Source organism: Diadema setosum, chromosome 21, assembly GCF_964275005.1.
Source record: "Diadema setosum chromosome 21, eeDiaSeto1, whole genome shotgun sequence".
Lineage (NCBI taxonomy): Eukaryota > Metazoa > Echinodermata > Echinoidea > Diadematoida > Diadematidae > Diadema > Diadema setosum.
In genome coordinates this window covers 12,885,520-12,911,097 of record NC_092705.1, presented here as the reverse complement: position 1 = coordinate 12,911,097, position 25,578 = coordinate 12,885,520, and the positions used below count along the sequence as shown (strand labels likewise).

At 37.6% G+C, this 25,578-nt stretch overlaps 1 protein-coding gene across 1 annotated transcript in view; it reads left to right on the top strand.

The window, feature by feature from the left end:
* Nucleotides 1-19,470, top strand: part of LOC140244713 (solute carrier family 2, facilitated glucose transporter member 1-like) — a 49,323-nt gene extending 29,853 nt beyond the window's left edge. Inside the window, exons 5-12 of the mRNA XM_072324329.1 lie at nt 1,523-1,638; nt 9,656-9,818; nt 11,011-11,204; nt 12,399-12,509; nt 14,392-14,493; nt 16,697-16,772; nt 17,734-17,861; nt 18,968-19,470. Coding sequence (XP_072180430.1) covers nt 1,523-1,638; nt 9,656-9,818; nt 11,011-11,204; nt 12,399-12,509; nt 14,392-14,493; nt 16,697-16,772; nt 17,734-17,861; nt 18,968-19,198 — 1,121 coding nt within the window. The 3' untranslated portion in view covers nt 19,199-19,470. The remainder of the gene's footprint in view (nt 1-1,522; nt 1,639-9,655; nt 9,819-11,010; nt 11,205-12,398; nt 12,510-14,391; nt 14,494-16,696; nt 16,773-17,733; nt 17,862-18,967) is intronic.
* Nucleotides 19,471-25,578: the final 6,108 nt, after the last annotated feature.

Genomic DNA, 25,578 nt, shown 5'->3' with positions numbered 1-25,578 from the left:
ATAGTAAAGGAAACCATCCCTGCTGGAAAGAACAGAGCGTCCCACAGCGTGAAACACAATCGTGAACACAGTGTGAAATCTCTTCACACTGTTAAATTCGAGCGTTTTAACACTGTAAATACACATGGTGAACACAGGGTGAAATCTGTTCATACTGTTAAATTCGAACATTTTGACAATGTGAATACACTGCGAATCATAAATTGACAGTGTGAATCAGCAATTCAAAGTGTGATACAAAACATTCCTATGTGAACTCTCTGCGAAAAAAACCACACCACAGTGTGAAATCATCCTCACATTTTAAAATTCGAACGTTTTCGTCGTTCATGTGAACACATTGTGAACACATTGTGGGACACTGTGTTCTTTCCAGCAGGGATGTTTAAAACATTTCAAAGGAGCGGTCCTATGGAGTTTAGTGGACAGGCTTCAATGCATAGAAATTATGTTTTAAATTATGGAATCTATTATTACCATTAAGACATTAGATAAGTAAACTATGCAATTTCACACCTCTCATTTAAAGTCAGTAATTTTCACTCAGCATCTATTCTAACCCTTTTCGCATCTTTCATGTCAATTACATATTTTGATGTTATTCTTTTCCCTTTTAAATAATATGGTTTTCATTTTGTGTTTGTATTCGTTGGATAATATCAGATGAAACTAAATAGATTCAAACTGAAACTCAACCAAGAACGAGGGAAGAGGAAGGAACCAAAAGCAAGAGGTAGCAATGCATTTCAAGGTGTCATCAAAGATGCATGCAGCGATAGAAAAACTTGAATTAAACAGGGAACACGGCATTACTTTTACGAAGAACGACATCGTTTAGGGGAAATTGTGTATAAGGGACGTCTCAAAAAGACCTATGATGACGATATGGTTTGTTGAAAATGTATGTTAACAATTTGCGCTGTTTACACATATGTATTGTTTATTAAACGTGATGGATATAATATCTTTCTACTACTTGGTTCGTTGAAAGGCACGGGCGCACTACTATTCTATAGATGATGACTGGCGGGGGAGGGAACATACCGAATGTTCCACCCGAAGGGTTTGAAATTCTATTGAGGGAGGTTATAAGTCCCGAGACGAAGTCGAGGGACTTATAGCCTCCCTCCCGAAATAGCATTCAAACCCTGAGGGTGGAACGTTTGGTACATGTTCCTGACAACAAAAGTCATCATCTGTTATATTATATGGGTTAGTCAAACCACACTTTCGTACGCATTGCAATAATCGGTCATCTGCTTTTTCACATTGTATGGAATAGGCAAATTTATCCTATCGATTGCGTGAAAAATATGACCGTTCAATCGTTTGGTATCGTTTGTCATTTATTACGTGAAAATATTTTCCCATGGGAGAACATTACAAAAATGTTCTACCCACCGGCGAACATAACCAGTTTGCCTCCATCACGTGACTGTGTTTAGCCAATCACTAACCGGTATTTGACTAACCCATTTAATATTTCATTTTGTTTCCCTCCACTGACCACATCTTAATACAGGTGTTGTTTCGGTGGTGATCCCACTCTACCTGTCTGAGATTTCGCCGACCCCTCTGCGAGGAATGATCCTATCGATGCACGGCGTTCTTTGCAACATAGGTGTTGCAGTGGCCCAGGTAAGAGCAGCGAACCCGAAAACCTTGGTGTGGATTGAACGGTGTCTTCGTTTTGTTGGTTGTCGAGAACCTTCGTCTAAACACACAGGTGTGTTAGCACATTAATTATCAAAATATTAACATGAGTGTAATATGTATTATATAACGATAACACTGGTAATACTAGTAATAGTAGTATAGTGGTAGTAGTAGTAGTAGTAGTGATAATAATAATAATAATAATAATTGGCCTAATGATAATAATAATGATGATAATAAATATCATTATCATTATTATTATACATATAAAGTAGGCCCTACATAGATTATGACATCTAAATGATAACACAATGAGTGTTGGTAAAAACTATCGAATCTCGTTAATTTGATTTCTATACCCATCAATGATAGCAGTGCTATCAAGAATACTGCATAAGTGCTGCTTGCATGAACACTCCAAAGATTTGCTGCTTTTCATTAAAGCGAAATGATCAAAAGATGGCTATGTAGACAATGTTTTTATTTATCTTAAATCTCATACTGTGACATTAGACTCTATATTAAACAAGGAGATCCTCATAGTTTTTCTATAGAGAAATACAGACATTACAATGATTATAATTTCCACGTTCGGGGACCTGCGTGCGGTTGTCTCTCTTGTATTTCTTACTTTCCATATATCCCTCGATGCAGTTGACTAATATTACAATAGTATCTTTCAGTCGACGAAAATCGTTGAATCTTGAATATATTCATCGATCATCGGTCATTGACTTCTCTGAAAGGTTACTGAACTTTAGGCGTTCCGTAAAACAAACGAGTTGAATTGATGATTATACTGCAAATTTTAAGATACGTGCAGTATTAAATCCTCTCGTATACAATACAACGCTCACCGCGTTTGTCCTGTGGGAAAATTATCAGGTCCATAAATTTGTCATAATGGACAAAGGGGTAGTGGGCTCGGGCGTTTCGTTGGAAGTTTACATTATTCTTTATCTACTATCTTATGCATTATATCTAAACTAAGCGAAGTGCAAGTGTATCTGAAAGTTCATGTGACACAGCTTATCTTATGGTTCATTAGAACAGCGTCATTGTTTTTATAGTGATTGTTATAGTCATGGAGAGTAAAACCAAAATTGTTGATGAAGAGTGCGATAGGGGATGGAATCTTCGTGAGAATATTCCTCGTGCTGTGATATTGCATGAGGGTATTTTGTTTTAATAGCAAGAAAATAACTTCCGATTTCCTATTATGCGAAACGGCTTCCAAAAAAAAAGACCCCCCCCCCCCCCCAACACACACAGACTGTTAACAAAAGCAACCACAGGGTGAAATGGGTTGAACGTATTGGCAAAGACTAACCATAATGTACGTTGTATCGGAAATGATTGGGGGTGATCTTGCGTTCAGTTTTTTGTTTCTTTCTAAATTCTTGTATTCCACGAGCTTTCTCGTCCACGGACAAACTGCGCTCTGTTCTCCCTTTTGTGCAGGAAATTCAGATGATTTAAACTTCATTAAAAAGGCCTAAAATTAGATGACTCTTACCCCGTCCTCAAGGGAAGAGAGATAATTCTGATGCACTTTCTCGGTATACTTGCAAGAAGAAAAAAAATTGCACAAAGCTACCAAAGAGTACACAGAAAGAGACAAAAAAGCGAAAGGAAGTGAGAAATAAAATGGAGACCTCATCCTTTTAAATCTCCCAGTCAGGTTAGAAGAGGTTAACGGTACTGTTTACCACTATGGGAGCAGTGATTAAAAAAAAAAAAATGTTCGAGTTATCACATATGTGTGGCGCTCCGTCGGAATGAGTCAAAAGTCGCAAAAAATGAAATCGTAGTTATGCCTATATGTGAATTCTACAGACTCTAAGCTTTACACTGATATGTAATACAACTCATTTCGACATCCCTGTAGATCATAAAAACGAATATTAACTACGCTTACGATGTCAGTCCTTTTTCTAAATAACGGAGAAAATCGCTCTCAAAGTTCAGGTTAGGTTCAAGCTCACAACCTGTTTCTTTCGCGGGACGAAACAATACAACAGTCCTGCTTAGCGACGGCGTTTACGCTCCATCGCGCGCACTACCGTATAAGGCGATAGCTTGGGTGTGTAAGATAATTAACCAATCGCAGGACAGGTCTATCATTAACGATTCTGACCAATACGGTCGTCCGATGTAAACTTCGGTGCGTTTGTGTCCGTGCCGCTGCCGCCGCATGAATGAGTCGGTACGCGTTGTGTGTCGGCTGCGGTGTAGTTTGCCGCAAGTTTTTGACTCACAAACAATAGGAAACAGTAGAAAGAAAAAAAGGCACGCAATGCGTATTACGAAAAGCGTCTATAGCGAGAGCGTTGATCGCTTCCATTCTCCTCCCATGTTGTTGTCAATGGAAACTATAGAGGATGCGTTTAGCAAGTACCAATACCTAAATCGAACCTGAGTACCTATTGTAGCATAGGCGGGCACGCAATGCGTCTTACGAGAAGCGTCTTTTAGCGAGGGCGTTGATTGCTTCCATTCTCCTCCCATGTAGTTGTTGTCAATGGAAACTAAAGAGGATGCGTTTAGCAAGTACCAATACCAAGATAGAACCTGAGAACCCATTGTAGGCGGGGGTTCAAAATGAAGTTAATTAACGATAGTCGTCTTTTGAGATTGTATTCTTTGCGTGTACTAAAAACCTTCAAATTACGCACATGGTCGTAATGTTGCAGAACATCAAAGACTGCTTTCGCGTCTGTTCTGCTGCAGCTGTATACAGCCGTAACATTCTGAAATCCCGCCATATTAGGCACATATCCTTAATAGACGTTGCGTCCACAGAATTATCGCTTATCAAGCTTGCCAATGTTGCACGTACTATACGTATCAGAAGCAAAGGTTGATGTAGGCCTGACAGCTTCACGTTGGGTTTATAATTATGACTGTATCATGAATATACTTCTTATTCTCGGTCACTTTTGTAATACCATAGCATATAGAGACTCGTTAACTTGTAGCTTAACCTTATCTTCTTTTTTTTAACATCACATTTACAGTTACAATCTTTCTGCATTTGTGAAGTTGAGTATAGATAATTATAATGACATACATTCTAAATTGATAGTTAGGCCTTCCTCATTTCGTTTTGTATTCACAAACCTTACTAAAATAAATGATTGCTTGATTACTTTCGGGTAAAGGAAACACCGGAAAAGGAACCGCATTTAATGTGTGTGTGTTGTTTGCTGTTGTTTTTTAACGAACCTAAGCTAATAGCGAACCATATTTCATTGTATGATTAACGAACCTTCAGAATAATCAATTATTGTATTACCCCCCCCCCCAAAAAAAAAACAAACAAACAAACAAACAAACAAACAAACAAACAAACATTTCAATGTCATGTGTTGTCAATAGTGATAAAAGGCCCGTTTTTATTTAGTAGTATATCTCAGTACTCCTGTGTTTATTTTTAAGGATGTGCCTCTCCTTATGATTGCGAGTGATGTTCAGCTATTTCTTTCCCGCAAGCTTGAAAAGGAAGCAGCTAAAATTCAGGCAAGGAGACTAGTTTTCTTCCATGAGATACAATCATTATTGTATCAGGCACTATACGAAACGGTTGAAATCTGCTGAAAGTTGAACTTCATTTTTTTTTTTAAATTCCATTTCAAGCGGGGATAGACTAGAAATTAGTTTGTCTATACTGGCAGGAGACATTAGTTTTACAGTACCTACTCCGCATTTAGATAGTCGCCATATTTTCGTGGTCAAAATCAGATACACACGTGATATTATCATGAAAATGAAAATACAAAACAACTAACACGCCATAATCGTACAAATATTATGAACTTCAATGAATTAGTGACTATACTTACCTGTAATAGTCCGCATAAAAAACAAGCACGCCAATCAAATAATTTGATAGAATCAATAGAACATACAGCGATATCATGCGTGGCAGATCAAATCAAGTTCAATTGGTGAGAAAGCTAAATGAAGTTAAAAAGTTGACTTCTTTACGTTTCTCTTTCATTTTATGAAAACAGAATTACATTGTATATCTACTGAAACGGATTGTCTCTGTTGCGAGCGATCGCCATATAAAGCATTTTTAGTCTTCTGAGCAAATCCGAATCCCTATATACTTTAATTTTTGCTTGATAATGTAACAACCCTTATAACTTTACAAAGGACTCGCAAATTCAAAGTTTCAAAACGTATACTAAAACATTACATTGTACACGGTGTATTTAAAAAAACATTTTGAATGCGTTGTGTGTTAGCATGTTAATGGAATCAATCTGCCTTTTATTTTCCGTACGTAAAGCGCACAGAAACGTAACCAAATGTTACCAAATACAGTGGAATGCATTGTACGGGGTGGTATCATCATTAGAAGTATATCCCATTCCTTTTTCCTTTTATTTGCTTGAAGCAGTAGTCAAACCATGTGTCATTATCGCAGCGGCATCACTTAGGAATTAGAATGTATGAAGATAATCGTTACTCATTTATTTCATGCTATTATTATAGCATTTACATTTTCCAACTGTTATTGACAGTATTATGGTACTGTATGGTTACGATTACGAATGTTGGTTATGAATTCAAAAGACTGGTTCATTAATCGAACTATAAAGGTAATAGCTGTTTTGAAAGTAGTTCGGTACAAGTTCGAAATGCAAACGAAATCATCGTCATAGGGGGAACTGATAGCTCTAGAAAACTTGTTTAGGCCAGTAAAGATTGCCGTATGCAATCCTTGTAGAAAGTTTTGACTATGGCCATCTTTTGAGCATTTTGAGAAATTATATAAAGAATTATTTGTTTGGATTATGCCAAGAATTAGTTTGAACTATGAGAATAAAAAGGCGCGGTTACCTCAACAATGTCGTAGTTCGATTAGACATGATGGGTAAAGTGAATTCATGACCTGTTGATTAATCCTTGCTGATTGATGATCATTTCTGTATTAAAAACCATCAGATAAGTCTCGTAGATGATACCTCTGTAATCGTAGTCAAAATTCGTTTGAGCAATGAGACGAAAACCAACAAAACAAAATGCCATGTATCATCGCTCGAGTTTCCAACATTTGTCGTCACCCGACCAACAATAAGTGACGAATCAAATGGAACATTTAATTGTGGGAAAGCGGACTGCGTTACGATTTTTAAACGTTGCGAGCAATTCTTTAAAAAAAAGAGAAAATGAGGCAAAGTTCAAGAAATTAGAAAAAGCACGTAAATGCAGGCGATCATGTTTAATAGTCAAAGTAAGAGATTACAATCGGATGTATATGATTGCCTTATTTACATGTCTGATTTCTATAAACTATGTTATATTTAAATTTAAGTTCCCTTCCCTCCTTGATAAAAGTTATGTTGGGTTTTCGCTAAAGGCATTTATTAGGACGCGCTATAAAAACGACAACAAATGACTACTATACATCAAAAGATTACCTATGCATGAACCACAATAATTCTGTACGTTCTGATATAATGCAACTGCTTGTTTGTCTGTTTGTTTTTTTGTTTGTTTGTTTTGAATTACCATGGTCTTTGTCGGGGGAAAGATGAAGAAAAATAGTAGAGTGTATCACTCTCAAATCCGGATGATTGCGATAAGTGTGTATTCCCGCCCTTTCTATACAGGTAAACGATTTAAGCTTGGTATGCTATTATAAAAGCCTTGTGTCACGCAGAAGAACTGATTCCGCGATCACTTTCAACCTTTCATAAAATTCACGTTTTAAGATAGTAACGATAGCTTGTAGGAGATAAAGTAAGTTGGCGTCCCTGGCTGTGGTTCTGAACACAAGAGGGGACTGAAAAAAATCTTTTACAAATTAGCAGACATAATGCCGATCCTCCAACACTGTCGCTCCGTTACGTCACTAATTCTGCTATCAATAGCGAAAAAAGGAATTGTACTGGTTGCGTGATTATCCACCCCGTGATAGCAGGAAGTTACCTTTCATTGTTCAAGGCTTCGTTGATGCCGGGTTTACTCGGATACAAGGCGTGAACAGTGTCGTCCGAGTTCTTTCATTCGGAATTCCTCAGAATACACAATTCAATAGGCAATTAGCGCTGCTACTTCGCAAAGCTGTTAGCCAAATTCTTTGCAGACTTGACCTCTCATATGTCAGCTACACGTAAGACACGACAAACAACTATCATTACACACATTCTGATTTTAAAAAAAAATGAAGAAAAACACTTTTGAGTAGCGACACAGCTTTCTGTCACTTTATCATAGGTCCTACTTCTAAAAAATACACAAATGACAAGAGTCAGAATATCCTCCAAAGGGAACACGAGCTATTTGGGCATTGATAATGTTTGTCGTCCGATTTCTTTCCATGCCGTTGCGGCCCAAACCATCATAAGAAAATAGGGCAATAAGTTTTATTAACCGGGGAAATAAAATTACGCATTACACACATTTGGCTTAAATTATCATGCGAATTGTCGACTTTATAAAGACGAGAATAATTGACAACTTATGCCATGCTATATCTCCAAAGATGAACTTTAAACAGCAAATCACATACCAGGGAACGACAGTTATACATAATTATTTGAATGAATTCATTAATGAGGCGAATAAAAGTAATAAAAGTACACACACACATAGAGAGAGGTTTCAAGTTCGATATGTGATCATGTATTAGCTCATTGATAAAGTATCATAAATTTTGCGTGATCATTCGTTGGAATTTTTTTTTCAGCGCCATTTGTGCGTCACATCAATCACCACTTCATGAAATGTGGTGCATGTATCAAACGCAACTCGCTGGTCATGCAATTGATAGCCTTGGTCAGCTCACTGTTATTGCGTAATTAAGCCCTCGCCGCCGCCGACGCCGCCGCGCGCACCATGCTTTGTTTTGTCTTCAATGGGGTCAAGAGCAATGCTTCATTAGCATACGCCCTCGCAACGGAGGCGGAGTCTCAATCGGGCAAGAACAATAGGTGCGAAACGCAGCGCAAAGGCGATCGTTCGAAAAAAATGTAACCGAAAAAAATTGTCTCAGAAAAACTGTGATTTGGGACACTTGTCCTCATTTTTACACGCTGAAATTTTCTGTACAAATAGATAAAACGTCAAGGAATCAAAATCCGTCATAAAAAATTTTCGACCCGAGTAGTGCTTCCCCTTCATTTTTGGCTCATTACGGGAAAAGTCCCCGTGCGACTTATGACTCATTTTGTCGGAGCGCCACACATATGTGTAGGTCAGTTGTATCACAAAACATGCTACCATACAAAAATTTCGCAATAAAGCCTAAATATAAGGAGATATCACTTTTTCTCACTAAACCATAACTGTAAACGAGATAGTCTGGAAACAATTTTACTATAAGTATATTGTTCACATTCCGAATATTCAACAATTATGATTATGTTTTTACAATGGCTGTTTCTATCCCTAACTCACATTTTAGAACTATTTTGAAGCACTAAAGCTGAGTTTTTGTTTCATTTGCAAGTGGTAAACAATGCCTTTAATTTTATTACAAACGGTACCGTGGGCACATTTTGACCATGGAGATTAGTATACGTAGCTCCGTGATTTGACCTTGTATCGCTCACTCCGCAGAATCAAGACATGAGTGAGAAATACTGGCCTTTTAATCATTCACAAAGCTACCTTGCAAACAACAATATTTAATAAATCCTAGATGCTAATTGGCTGTCAGATCGACTCCGGTTGCGATCGTAAATCATTGTGAGATTGAGTCTTTTCATGTATAATAATTATTTACAATCATGTCTGCGCTGAAAAAATTGTTTTGTTACTATTTCCTTTGTACTTCGAGTGACTACTTGATATGGTTGTCGAAAGTCTTCACAAAAAAGGTACTTTATTTCAGTTTTAGCTTATTTCAACGTTGTCACACTTTGTCCTTCAAAAAAACACTGTATGCCATGTGATATCATAAAACGTACTTCTTCTCCATTAGAATGAGAACTACATTATCATGCTCTTAACTATTCATTCCATTTTGTCCTATTTTGTTCCCAAGACTCTTGGTTTGTACGTCTTTACTGGTGAGGACAGCTGGCCTCTTCTAACGGGCATCCCAATCGCTGTGATTAGTCTCTTCCAAGTCGCTACCCTTTCACTCTGCCCCGAGACACCGAGGTGGCTGCTGATCAAGCGGCGGGATCGGAGGAGTGCCACTAGAGGTATGACGACTCTATTCAATATCTGTTCAATATAGCCCCATAAATCTTAACTCTATTACCTCTATTCAGTATCTGTTCAAAATCCCCATAAATCTTAGCTCTATTAGCTCTATTCAATATACTGTTAAATATCCCCATACTCTATATCCTGTAGAGTAATGTTTGATGCTTATCGAGCTCCATAAAGGACAACGTACAATCAGTTGGCTAAGAAGAGTGAAGACATTCTGGTGATTATCGTTAAATTGTCGAGCAGATGCCTACTTCTGTATTTGCCACCCTTCTTTATAGCAGTCACCAATGAACAATCAAATTTTTATTGACTGGACAAACGTAATATCCGCTCATCACGCTGCTGTTCAACAGATACTGGACAATTCTTGATACCATTTTGTCATTAGTATTCTTATTGTATTGGTCACTAGTGCTAGAGATGTCATCGACCGGTCTATTACTGGTGTATATCACCGTGACTTGCCAAGATTGTAACACCAAATTAACAAGAGTTAATGAAATGACTTTACTTTACTATCTTTATGCAGAAAATCCCGTTGTAATTGGTGCAAATCTCCGGAAACTCAAAAAACCTTTATTAATAACGAGACAAACTGTGTGTATAGTGCGGTAAACATGATAACGGCTAGTGACGTAAACGTGATAACAGCGCATTTAATAAAGATATTGTTGACATGCAGAATGTATCCTTGCTAATCAATGAAATTTTCTCTGTCCTTATGTGCAACAAATACATTTGCCATGAAAGGCTGAGGGAAAGAAGAACAAAAAATATTATGTATTGTAACTGTTTGAAAAGCAAAATCTACATCTTGTCGCTCCTCTGCATGACCAGTAAAACAGACCAATAGCTCGCAGTCAAAAGTTGAACTAAGAGTTCCCAGAAAGTTCGGTAAGTTCGAAAGTTAAAGATTCAAAAATTCTAACTATTGAATGGTGTCGTCGTCATCATCGTCATCATCATCATCATCATCATTATTGTCATTATCATCATCTCCATCATCATTATCATCATCATCATCATCATCACCATTGTCATTATCATCATCATCATCATCATCATAATCATTATCATAATGAACATCATCATCATTGTCGTCATCATCATCGTCGTCATCATCATCGTCGTCATCATCATCGTCGTCATCATCTCTTCCTCTTTGTTTTCATCCTCCAGCTCTCCAAAGTCTTCGAGGGTCGAAAAACGTGACGGAGGAGATCGACCGAATAGAGAAAACCCATCTCGGCAGCGGCGGCAAGGATGCCGTCGGCATCGTCGACATCCTTCGACTCCGTAATCGAGAGTGGCGGAAACCGCTTTTGATCACCATCGTTTGCAATTTGTGCTGCTCAATGACAGGTGCTAATGTGGTATGTATTAAAAAAAAAAGAAGAAAAGACATGTTTTAAAAACTAACTCTAGTGAAGCCATGATAAAACGATCAGTACCTGTTTAGCCAGGAGGTCGTTGACTACTGGCAATGTACTTTCAGACCTGGCCCCCTTTTATCAAAAGAAATAATCAATTATAAATTGTCTTACCACACAGGTTGCCATAGACTTACCATAGAAATCAACTATATAATCAATTGTAACTCTACATTTGACAGGGCCCTGATCGGTAGCTATATACTAGTACACAACGCAATAAACGTATAGTTATTTGCTGGACCTCTTGAGTTGCACTCTAAAAGGACCTGTCAAATTTCGATACCTCTGACCACAAACAGTTATTGATTGTTGTTTTTGTTCGTTTTGTTGTCGATTGTCATTATTTTTATTGGGAGGAGAGGGACAATTCTCTTTGACCTTAATACAAAGGCCAATGGTATATACAGGATACTTTTTTTTTTTTCAAAGTGACTCCTTCGATAAGGTTTCAACCTGTACTCTTTTTACCCTGCAATGAAAGGCAGGTGAATGATCCTTGTCTATTATTGCAATAATGGCGCTAATTATTCTCACATGGTTCTACTGTGCTCTGTGCAATCACGCGGAAACTGCATCGGGCATTGACCTCTAGATAATTGTGTTCTATTTTGCAACTGATTGACAAATTGCCCCACATCGACGTAAATAAGCACTGAATTGATCAGTGTTTTAGTAGTAGCCATGATAAAAAATCATGGGCGTACATACTCGAGCAGGATTCGAACCTACGACCTCCTGATCACCGGACAGGCGTCATCTCCACTAGACCACCGAGCTTTCGCCCGACAGCAAGTGTTGGTTCTAATCCTTATAGCATGCAGCGGGTACTGCTTTGTTATTCAAATTCATGAAATTCTTCCGTCGAGATGTTTTCATTGCAACTGATTGACAAATTGCCCCACATCGACGTAAATAAGCACTGAATTGATCAGTGTTTTAGTAGTAGCCATGATAAAAAATCATGGGCGTACATACTCGATTCAGTGCTTATTTACGTCGATGTGGGGCAATTTGTCAATCAGTTGCAATGAAAACATCTCGACGGAAGAATTTCATGAATTTGAATAACAAAGCAGTACCCGCTGCATGCTGTGTTCTATTTTATTTCTTTGTTTTCATTTTATTCTCCAAAAGATCTGGTTCTACCTCGTTGAAATCTTTCAAACGGCTGGACTCACGGCTGGGCAAATTGGTATCGTCACTGTGTGGATCGCAATCGTGAATGCTATCGTCACGTTTGTCGCGGTGTGTATATAGATGGGTCAACATTTTGAATGGATCCACAAATAACGTCAGTCGAAAGCTTATCTAGCTTTTTCTGTCCATTATTTCTGTTATCCATTATTTCTGTTAACAGTAGTTCTATGATTCTTACGGTGACACGATATTTGCTCATGCGACAATTGCTTGGAATGGTGTTTTAGGTCTAATAGTTTGATATGAGGATTAGGATTGGGGTTTAGGTTTTGTTCGTGGGTATAGAATTGCGTTCGGCTTTATCATGGAGTGCAGATAATTAATGGAAGCAAATGCCGCAGGGGCAGTGTCATGGAACCGGTGGTTACATGTATTTGTAACCAGTCATGGATAGTTGCTTTTTAAATGCAAGCAAGACATTACCTTATAATTATTCAAAACTCAACCAATGGAACAGATTACGATTATATAGTGTCGTTTGGTCCACTCCTCGTGAGGGGGGGGGGGGGATGTGTCCTGCTATGGTCAGTCATCTCAAATAAATACTGCATGGCGTTATCTAGGATTAACAACCACAGCAGTTAATAGATAACGCGATCTAGTTGCAACAATGGCTTTCCTTATCTTTGCCTTAAAAGATGTACTCCCTATGTAGAGTAAATAAACTTAATATGACTGCGTTGTTGAGTTATTTGCCCTTTTGCCTTAGCCATGGCGGTCGTGGCCCTTTCCTTTATGTTTAAGACAATATCAGCGAGCGAAGTTTGGACAGGTCTAAGACAATTACAATAAGTTGCTAGGGTAAAGTCGTCAACGCAAACAGCGTTTTGGGGGAACTTCGGGGGAAAAATCCTCATGGTCACATGGTGCTAATTCTGCAAGGAGCTTCTCTGTTTGAAATAATAAACGTAGTAATAGTAAACGTAGCATCAATAGCAGTACTGAAGACTATTTCACTGGAGATACATGTATAGAGTGAAACTGCATAATTCACGGTCCAACAAATGCAGAGTGTTACGCCAACGATGACACCATCATTTCCATGTTTAAAGTTCAAATTCGTTGGAGAAATTGAAGAGTTTGTTCGCAAAAACCGACAAGTTCATATTTGCCAAATGGAGATATTTGCGATTAAAGGTCAAGAAAGATAAAGAGAATAATAAGAAAATGTTTGCTTCTTATGACTATAACTTCAAAAATGTACCTTTATATGTAGTGACCAATATATCATTTAAAAGGTATTATTTTGTATTTTTTATGAAAAGAATACACATTGCCTTATGATTTAGAATCTTTAGAACGCATTGAATGCTGCTGTAATCCATTTGAAGGCATAACTTACAAATATCTAGGATGAATTCAAAGATAAGGAAAAAATATATTTCACAATGCGCTGTTTTGTGTTCTCTTTGATATCCAAGTGAAGCAAGAGAGATACGCTGTGTTCTGATGTGTATTTGTTGCTTAATGATAAAACACATGGACGATCTGCATGGTTTCAAATTTCCTCCTGCAAAATTGTTCCATCCACTAGAGTGGACCTGAAAAGGTGACGTGGCGATTTCTTCAGCATATACCATAATTATAAATACTAACATACGTGTAGGTGCCATGCAGGTCACGCCTGGCATTGTAATGAGTTAGTTCACTTGCTGGAGGCCGTAGAGCCCGAACAGTGTTTGTCACAATGACACATTTCACAAAGGTTTGTTTGGTTACAACTCTGCTGCGCAATAGAACTCTCAAAAGCGATGCCTTTACATCTATGTTTTTGTTTTTGACAGGAAACAATAATTGCTTGCTACTCTTGCAGGCTGATTTTCATCTATTGTGGATAATTCTGCAATATAATAATGAGGTCACATTATTAGAAAAAAAGTGCACTGAACATTCCACGTATACACTGTATACTTCTTCGCATATTTTGCAGGGTTGCTGTCTGGACAAGTTTGGGAGACGACCAATTACCATCTTGCCTTTGTGCGCATGCGTAGTGACCTTGTCTAGCCTCACCGTCTGCATTGTCTTTCAGGTAATCAATTCAGAATTTACTTCTCGAAGAGAACACGGGTTTGCCATTGACTTCTTATTTCTGCAGCTGAGTGTTTTTGTTTACGTCTGTTAGGCACAGTAAGTATCCACGTTTTTTGTGGCTCAGTGAATAAGTACAGGGATTACTTGTATATTAATAACGATGTCCTATGGCCTGGTACAGAGTTCAGTGACCGCGGCGGTTTTGTCCCTATAGGCAAGGCACTGGCAATCGTTGTTAATTCTGCGGAGGGGACTCAAAACCGGTCATGTGGTTTCTCGCATAAATACGCATCCAATGTTTTCGTAGGAGTCAGGTAGAACAAAATCAATTCATACACTGATCTATGTTTCTATATCTCCCATAGGTCACTTCTAGGGCCCTGCAGGGTAGCTGTTTATTTTATCCTGAAAGGCCATCAGCTATCTGTAAATGTCGTCATGTGCGATGGTTCCTGTTTTCCATCAAAATATACCCAGTTGAGAGTCACATCACCACAGGTTTCTTGTTTTGTTTTGTTTTGTTTTGTTTTTTTCATGTAGTGGCAAAATACACCGTAGTTATTATCTAGTTCATGTAACACATCTTTAACAGACGTCGATCATGACAGAAAAAAACGATCTTGTCGATGTAATGCAGTTTGAAGACCGCTTGTAGCTGGGTGTTTGTTTCCTAGCTGTTAAGAGAAAGGTACTTTGAATCAAAAGAAATCTGTCCATTGATTTCCTACAAGCACCAACGTATCGTAGTATAGACAGTGGGTTAGAGATGTGTTTGATGTTCTTGCAGTCAGCCCCTCTCCCATCTATTAGTAGGGTAGAAGAAACCAGATTATCACGTGTTTATCCCTCGCGCAGTTCGTCGTGTGTGTGTCAGAAGGGCACAAATTTTGTTGGCTTTGTTTTCCCAATTTTCTGTCAGATTTGTGGTAAGTTCAGTTCAGTTTAATTCAGTGCATTGCTATTTTTGCCACATTTTCACGATACAAAGACCAAACGAAAAGACCATGGACATAAAAAACCAAAATACACATCAAAATGCATAATGACTAAACGAAACATTAAATGTTGAGTTTATGGACATACGATAACATGAAAAAATTCGTGATCATTCATAGATATTTTAATGATTGTAAGGAAATCATATGAAATAAGAAATCTCTTATTCATTTGACATGACATTGTCTACAACAACTCTCCTTTCTCTTGTAATAAAATAGAAACTAAAACTTTTCCCAAGAGCTGTCAAAAAAAAGCAAACTTGCTTGAAGAGATGACCGTCCTATCCAACATGCCCAATGAAAATACATGTATAGAAAGTTAATCAATGGATTAAACCGAAGAAAAAAACCAACCAACTAAACCAAGCAAGCAAGCAAGCAAACAAACAAACACACACTTTTTGATGTAAAAATTGAAATATAGATTTGTGATGATGTATGTGTTTACTGTATTGTGACTCATAAATAATGCTTGTACGATTGTGTAAAACTGTATTTATTCATATGTGTACATGTACGTGAATGTACGTATGTATGTATATGTATGCAGATATTCCTATGTGTACACCCATATGCCAACAAGAAGAATTTCCTATATGGACAATAAATGAATCTAAATCTGAATCTGAATGAATTTATAGCATAATTTTACATTATATCCGAGTTTTCTGTCTAGGCGTCGAACTATAATCAATATGATCTCTGTGAATCACGTTCGATGAGGACGATTCCGATCATTTTTATCAGCGTTGAAGAGTGTAAGACAGGCATATTTTCACGCTTTTTGTTGGCCATAACTGAATGTAGTTTAAGTATTATGCGTGTTTCCCATTTACCATTAGGATCAAGTCCGAAACACTTAATTCACACAGTAATGACACTATCTGATGTATTACATCACCATAAATGTATGAGGGTCTTTATTATGAGTGTTCTGCTATTTAAAAGAAGGGACATCTTCTGGCCTGGCTTGGCTGACAGCGTGGCATGTTCCGTTATCTTTGGGTCAATAGTCTGAATTTATTTCAAACATTTGCATGTCGCGTCCGAAACGCTTCATTCACACTCTAATGACATAACCTGAAACATTGTATCTATTATTGCATCACTGCATAATATTATGTGAGGATGTTTCGTGTGAGCGTCTATAGTTCAACCAAATATTGATTCAAACCTTTGTTCCCTTACCTACCCCGTCTGCAGGACCAGTCACCATGGTTACCGTGGCTCAGCGCTGTGCTGGTGGCGGTACACACGTTCATGGTCAGTCTTGGGCCAGGTAAAGAACACACACCTTCTCAATGGCACGTTTATTGAAGAGATGAATTCACTTGCATAAAAAACATTAAGGAAAAAAAAGACATCTAGCAGTGTTAAAGAGCATGTGATTTACCTCTATCAGAACGCAGTAGGAATGATATTAGGTACTCTTAACCTGTGTCAGTGACAAGTCCAGGGAGTGCGTACTTTCTATTTTTTTTTTAACAATGAAATTGTATGGATATGTGAAAGTATGTTGAATTTGTTGATATTTTCCTCATATCGTTGTCCTGCAGTGATGTCAAACTGTTGTAGTCTTCCCATCCAGCGATGGTGGAGCTGAAGTTTTGAATATTCATATTTTTTTTTTATTCATTGTTCCATATTCCAATGTTCATACAATTTACTTTCCATTCGATTTGAGGAGAGACGTTCAACACAAGGCAGTGAATATGGGCAATTATGAATAACGTGTAATTTGAGGAACCTACTAAAATACAAAAGCTTAAATGTGCATAATGCAGGCTACATATTGTACAATGTATCAATGACGAAACGTACAAGAATACAAGACATCGAGAATGTAATAAAGTTACGTAATGCTCAAAACATTACCGAGTGTTCATAATGAAAACTAAGATTACAAAGCTTAGAAACGTTTTATTCAAACAACTTTAGTCACCCGAGCGAGGCCAGGCTTCATTGTGAGTACACAAATATATTTCCGGTGATCAGGGTAAAAGAACTAAAGGACAATTAAAAAAAAAACCTTTCACATTTTAGAGAACTTGATTAAACAAAACTTTTGGATGGTTTGTCCGATTTTCCTCAACATGCACTGATGTATTCTACTGGCTGCGTTCATTCAATCCCCATATATCACTATAATGTTTCGGTGAACTTGTCATTTAACTATACTGTTGAGAAAGTTCGTCAGCAGTACCATCACCGAGTGACTCGGATCTCTTTCCCCGTACCAGGTCCAACGGTGTTTATTCTGTGTGCGGAGATTTGGGACCAGGGTCCTCGTAGTGCCGCCATGGCTCTTGGGGGACAGATTTTCTGGATTTCCAACTTTGTCATCGGCATACTCTTTCCCTATCTGCAAGTAAGTCATTTTTTGTTTTCTTTTCTTAATGTCACGGGCGTAGAATAATGTGCTCGTAATATGAGTAATTATACACATTGGACAACACCTAACAAGGGTTTCTGCTACTCGATTGGTCGACTGATTATCACGTGACATTCGCTCAAACATGTGCAAATACCGTCAAGCACTAAATCGCGTAAATGATGATGTCATCAAACACGTTCATTACTGGTCCAGGTTTTGCACCATCCAGGTTTTGCACCATCTCAGTGGTTAGAACTTATTGCTTAGACCCTGGCCTAGACCATAATGATTACGCTCGAGGTATTATTAAAAACAATTAGCAAGTTGTCCAATATCATTCATGCAATTGAACAAGATTTCAAGTAAATCATATAGGGAAAAAAATATGTGTAGTCACATGCAGATCAGATGACATATCTTAACCCCCACGGGAAGCTGTCAAAAACAGTCAATGTATGAATGCACAATTAATATTATAATGAAAGTAACGTTGATATCCATTGCCCTGTTTGTTCAATAAACTTCAATCTTTAAAAGTAACCCCTTACGAGAAATTGGCCCTCTGATTCTACTTCATATCATCATGTGTGTGTTTGATACAGCACAACACTTTAATATCCATAGTTGTGTCCGCTCAAATCATAATACGTAAAAGTTTGACTGCATAGGTTTACCTTGAGCGGGATCACGATTATCTACTTGTATTGGTATTGAGGAGTTTTGTTTTTGCTTTTATATATATATATATATATATATATATATATATATATATATATATATAGCGAAAACTTTCCTTCCTTGTTTCAATATATATATATATATATATATATATATATATATATATATATATATATATATATATATATATATATATATATAAAGAAGCGTGACATCCTGATTTGTGAGAATTTCTTCAGTTTGTCTCCCTCTACAAATGAAATTCCGACATGTTTATTCATTAACAGATCAGCAGTTGCGGTCTAAACAAATTTCATAATGTAGAGGGAGACAAACTGAAGAAACTCACACCTGAACCTTCAATCCTCTGAATAATATCTTGCTTTCATTTAACCTGATTTGTGTTGTTCTTTCTCACCTAGAAATCGATGGGGCCGTATTGCTTCCTCGTGTTTGCTTCTTTCATGGCCGTCTGCGTCTTCTACTTCTGGTTCGAGCTTCCCGAGACGAAGAACAAGACTTTCGAGGAAATCTCTCAGGCTTTCAGGAGAGAGGCGGGATTGAAGGAGAAAAATCACGTGGAAAAGATTTACAGCAAACCGCCCTCTACGTCATCGTCCGCCGATATCTCGTTTGAAGACGCCGTCGTTTGAAGATGGGACTTTATTGAAGAGCGAGACAAAGAATGAAAGCAACCTACTTCCCGCCACTGCTTCACGGGTAGATTTTCGGTCTACGGTCCATCACTTGGCCAAGATCTTTCAGATGAAGACACTTCCAATTTTGTTCTTTTGCTATAATTCTTTGTATCAAAGTGTTCTATTTTGATGTCTCAGGGAAATGGTGCTTGCAGTGAACGGGACAGATGTATACTCTTTTCACACGCAATGATTAATGTTTTGCTGAGAGAGAAAGAAAGATTATAACAGAGATAGCTGGATGGAACAGCAAGTGTAATAGAAGTATATATATATATACAATACACATATGTATATACGTATCATTTATTCATTTACTTACTAATTTAAGAATTAAAAGTGAATGAATGGAATTATATATATATATATATATATATATATATACATAATTATATTTTCTTTACTGTTTATTGAAGAAAAAATATCTTACATACTTATCAAAACCTGCTAGTGTGAAAGCCATTCGAAAAGATAAAATCTGATGAACTTGATGATGATTAATGCTTCATGATAGTATTCTATATTGCTATTGAGAGTGTATGTGTGGGACGCTCTAAAAACCAACCAAATTCCTTATTATGTTATACCATACTGCCAGATAAAAACAGCGAAAGTGCGAGATAACTAAGGTTACTTATTGTATGTAGTGAATTAAATATATATATTATATATATATTTTCGTGAGAGATGCCGTTTGCCCTCTTCGGGAAATCTTGGATAAGAATGTTGGGTCTTTATGCAGTTATCACAAAAGAGGTTGACTTAATGAGGATTTAATGTAACTTACAGAACAACGGGTTCAATCTTGTGTGTGTGTTTCAATTCATTTTTACGTGGTATAACCAACAATTGACCAAGAAGCACTTAGTTGGTTAAACAGCTACCAGGCACGCAAGTAACGGCTTTATGTGTGCAGAGACTAAAGTTATTTCTCTCTAGAGCGATGAGTGACAGCTATTGCAAAAGATGGTGTATATTTCACATATTTACAGTGCAACAGTAAAAGTTAGGTGTGATGCCAATGTGAAGCTATAAACGGTAATATTTGATGAATCCCTGGTCCCAAATTGTATTCTTTCCACTTTCTATAGTCTTTTTTTTATCGAACTGTTGATAATTTCTAAACTGAATTTCTGGGACTCTCTTCACCAATTCAAAAACCTTTGTAAGTTATCACCAATTAATGTCAATTTGCCGAAACGAGTACCTCATGTGTAAATGCATGTACTAGATGAAAGACTTGAAACGTGCCGAAAAGAAATCACCTTTTGCTATACTAATCAGACAAATTATTCAAATTGTTTAGTGATCTGTTTTATTTTGAAAAGACGAGGTTAAACTATATAATCTATTTACGAGATTAAACCAATAAGGTACTACACGAGATCGCTGAGCACTTCCTTGGTTAAACACGATACAAACCTACGGGAAAAGGTTCAGGCATAATGTTCCATCTGATCAAAGTTTAGAGAGTCTTATAGGAAGTACGCGCAAACCACATCGAGAGATGTTCACGTGTATTTTCGTCACAAAGTGGAACAGTAAAATTAACGGTAGGCAATGCGCTGATGTAAAGACATATATTTTGTTTGATTACGCACTTTTTCTTGCCCGTTTATCATATTGTTTCTGTAAACCAGCTATGACTTCTTTCGTTACTATTTTGTTTATTTTTTTTTTTGTTACTGAATATCACACAATGTGTTTGTTTTAGTAATTAATCCGATGTATACAGTGTAATAGCATATCGGCAGATATGACATGACGTGCAGTTTGCAACCTCAATAAAATAGTATTATATGAATATATGAATAAACTATCACGATTGAATGGTTGAAAATACAATGTTTACTTAATGTTTAATTTAATTCATTTTTCGAGAGTGAATAATTCGTTTCCAAAGAGCATTTACCTAGCCTAATCCAGCATATGCCATCAACATTGAACAAATTTGAAGGTCAGGAAAGATATTGCACAATGTTGTACGCAAGTATTTGAATACGAAGCGCCCCCTGCGGTGGCCGGTGTCACGTGTAGGTACATGTATCAAGAGCCTCTGTTTTGTTTTGGTTTGGTTTGGTTTGGGTTTTTTTTTCCAAATTCACTTCAAATTCAAATCAAATCTTATGTCTAATATCAGGGGTTTTTTTGATACAGTTACAAAAAAAAAAGAGAGATAATACGAAAGATGCATAAACATAAACATATGAAACTATTTGTTCATTATTATACTTAATGATGCACAAGACTAAGTGGATCGGTGAGAATTGGAGTTTAACTTTGGAACTGTTGGTTTTAGACTGTTCCAAAGTTAAACGAGAGCATCCAATTCTCACCGATCCACGAAATAGGCCCGTGCATCATATTTTGTGTTATAAAATGGGCCCGTAAATTCATGAAATACAACCATTTTCCCCATCATGAATCCGGTACACCTACAACACTGTACAAGACTTGAGCCATGCGTTCGGATTTTACCGGACGCATGGCCATGTGTTCGGATTTCACCGGACGCATGGCTCAGTGTGGATCAGTAAAAAACAATGCATGACAATTGACCAATCAGATGCAGAGATTCTAAAGTCCATTCTATTAAAAAAAAAAAAGAAACTATGTTACAATGTACTGGAAAAAGAGGCCCAATAAAGGATTACAGAGATGTGGCGCCCCAACGGTCTTCTCGACTACTGATATGTAAGATGTAAGACGTTAAAACCCTCAAACTGTTGATCCAGAACAAATAGCACGAATGAAAAAAAAAAAATACAGAAGTAGCGTTTGCGGCAAGTACTTTAGCGAAAACACGCAATCCGGTTCTGTGGATATGTTGAAGCTCGATGATCAATTTGATGGTGTGAAAATTTTGATGTAATCTATGCATTTAAACTACATAGAAAAATCAGTGTAGAGAGTTAAAAAGGCAATAAAATGTTAAGTATGAAATATCTTTTTAAAGTTGTAATAGCTAAAACATTTTTAAGTGTCGATATTTATCGTGGGATTTTTAGCAGCTAGCGTCTCGTTTCCCGGGAAGCCCAGGCAAAACAAAATGGTTGCATACAGCTTCCCGTAAGGTCGTAGTCCGGTTTTCTCAAATATCTAAACTGTTGCTGGAGTGTACGACTCATGAAGTTATATTGCAATTTACAGTTCTGGTTCAGCGCCATCTACGACAGCAGTGTTGTCATAAAAACAGGAGAAAAAAAAAACGAGGATTGGGCACAATTAGAATTTGACATTGGTGAGAGATGGTGATCACCTTTCGTATTTAATTCGACATGAATGTCTGATCTTGCAAAATTCCCTCCAGCTGGTCTTAGATATTTAGAATTTCTCCATATAATAAGGAGCGATTGTCAGGGATTTTGAGATAATGCGGCGAGTTTGTGGTCATAATCATGTCTTTAGCAAAACGCGTCGTTTTTAAATTGAACTTAAACATCCTTGTTGTAAAAGGTCATCATATTTGATTCCTATGTCCACAATATTTACCAAAATACCGTAGTAATAGATTAATACAGAGTCAGAGTGTACAACATGTGAAAATTTCTGTAACTTTACAGCTATCAGAACCGCAGTGACCGACACCTACCTGTCTTCGCACACCAATGTTAGAGCTTTAGACCGTCAAGATTACGTCCAATAGATGACATAATCAGTTTACGAAAGTTTGAAGAATACCACAAATCTAATTCGGCCTACGTAATAGTCAGAAACTCTTACAGGGTTCTTCCTGCTTACTTGCCTGTCTGTTGCTTGCGTGTTTTCGTGTTTATGTACGCTTCACGATGGTGATTTTTCTCAGTCGGTATGTAGGGCGTCTGCCTCCATGCAGATTCCAAGGACCCAGGTTCGATCAGTGCTGTCGATTCCCGAGTGTAAATGCATGGGCAATGTTGTGTGTAATCATACTGTCCCCTCTAGAAATGCCCCAGTCACATATAAACACGGATGCTCAAGGATTTACACGGTGATCTGGGGAGATCCGGGGACGTCCGGGGAGATCCGGGATTTTGGTTTGACTGTACACACGGTATCAACACGGCAGCTACACGGATAAGGCCGGAAGAGCGCGGCGTCTACACGGACAAACACGGCATCTACACGGATCAACACGGCAGCTACACGGCAGCCACACGGACCACCCCGGATTGCTCAGCCAACACGGCAATCCCCGGATGACGCCGGATGTTTTTGACCTCCAAAAGTTGCCGTGTTGGCCTCCCGGCGTCAACACGGATCTCTCCCCGGATCAGATCCGGGGTGGTCCGGGGTGATCCGGGATGTCTATGTGACTGGGGCATTTAAGGAGCGAAACACCCTGTCCCTCGGATAGGACATGTTAATGGAGGTCCCGTGTTTGAGAGAGTCACAACTCATGCACGTTAACAAACAAACAGACAAACAACAACAACAAAAACCGAATTTTCAATTAGAATGGCCTTGTATATGTTATTATTTGATGAGTATGCGTTTTGATCTATGTTGCCGAGCTGTTGAGAGAAAAAGAAAAAGGGAATTACATATTTTCAAATGAAAAAAAAAAAAAACACGTAAGGAAAGTCTTAGCAGCCATCATGAGTGTGAAACACAAATGAAGTAGCAGACATTTAAGCTTATGGGTATTCAAGACAAGATAATCCTTCTAAGAAACGAGATCATCTCTTGAAGAAAAAAGAAAATTTGAAATTTGAAACATTGTTTTCTTTTATATAAAATGAGGCATGTCCTGACAAAGATTGAAATGTGTGTGTATGCGCGCGCGCGCAGTTTAGCATTTATGTGCTTAAAATTAAATAATCCTTTTGCCATGTAATTTCGGAGTCAGCTGAGACTGAAAGTTTCCATCAAAAGAAATCAGTGTTCTCATTTAAAAACAATGCAGTACCAACCAGCTTGTGTTATAGGCCCTGTATTAGTAGCATCATCCAGCATTTTTTTTTTCACATGGGAAATAGAGGTGGTAAAGTAGGAAAACACACAAGGAATAACACTTGTTATGTTTACCGTCTATGATATTCTCTCATATGACTATGACGTTTCTAGCACAGGTGCTCTGTTTTGCAGACTGTTAATGACCACTTGTACAGCTGAGTACATCTTCCCACACAGATATCACTCGAATCGTCTTCTTTGTCTTCTGTTTGCTTCTTTCAAGAGGTTCTTTGCTTGCGGTGCTTTCAAGCATTTCGTGGCCTCCCTGGTATAGCCACATTAATAAATGCAAGCTAGAAAACTTAAACTAACAGCACGCAATCCAAAAGACCACATACGCACACACACACACACACACACACACACACACACACACAAAAGAAATAAAATATTATGAATTTAAATGGTGTGTACAGTTGTGGTTGAGGTGAGGATTTAGCTTTTAACTTTTTGCGAGATATTCAGAAACCACTCTATGAGATGTCAAAGAGCATGCAATTCTAAGGGGTATCAAAAGTTTATTTGATGAAAATCGGTTTTGAAATGGCTGATATATCCAAAAACAAGGTGAAACAAAGAGATCCTAATATAAGGCGTGGCCGTCGCCTTTTATTATTATCACTTTTTTGGATATCTCAGCCATTTGAAAACCAATTTTCATCAAATAAACGTTGGATTCTTCTTAAAATTACATGCTCTTTCATATTTCATATGAGGTTTCTCATTATCTCACTTAGGAATATTCAAAACACTAATCCCCACCTCAACCAGTACTGTACAGTCCCTTTAAGTGACAACCAAAACTGAAACACAAGACTGTACGACTGGCAATAAAAACTAATACAGGACATTCACTTCTATGAATGAACAAAGAGTTTTTCAAAATGTTACTCGCAAGGTGTCTTCTAGTTCTTGTGTCCCTTTCGCAACCCTCAAAATTAGATTTCATTTATAAGATGAAATTCCTAAGAATGACAAAACTGGAAACTTCTTAATGATGGACAGGGAAACTACACCCTATAGATTTTTGGTGAATTTATTCGGACCCCGGAAAAAAAACAAAAACAAAAAAACAAAAAAACAAAAAAAACGGTTATTCCCGGTACAAAAGGGGAGCGTATCTTCGAGTGACATCGGGGTTTTTTTATTTTTTTTTTTACTTCTTTTTCCTTTTTTTTTAAACTCCAAGGAGTATCAAAGTAAGATTTCATACGCAGTGTCAGGAGACATTATTCTTCAACCGTGCAAAATTTCGTGACGCTTGCAAAGGGGAAGCAATGGCCTAAAAAAAAAAAAAAATCGAAAAGTGTCGTATTGCTATTTGACTGAAAGAATTTTATAGAAATGACAGCTCCCTTCGTAGACTCTTACAATAATCTTGCGTCGCAAAGCAGAGTGCT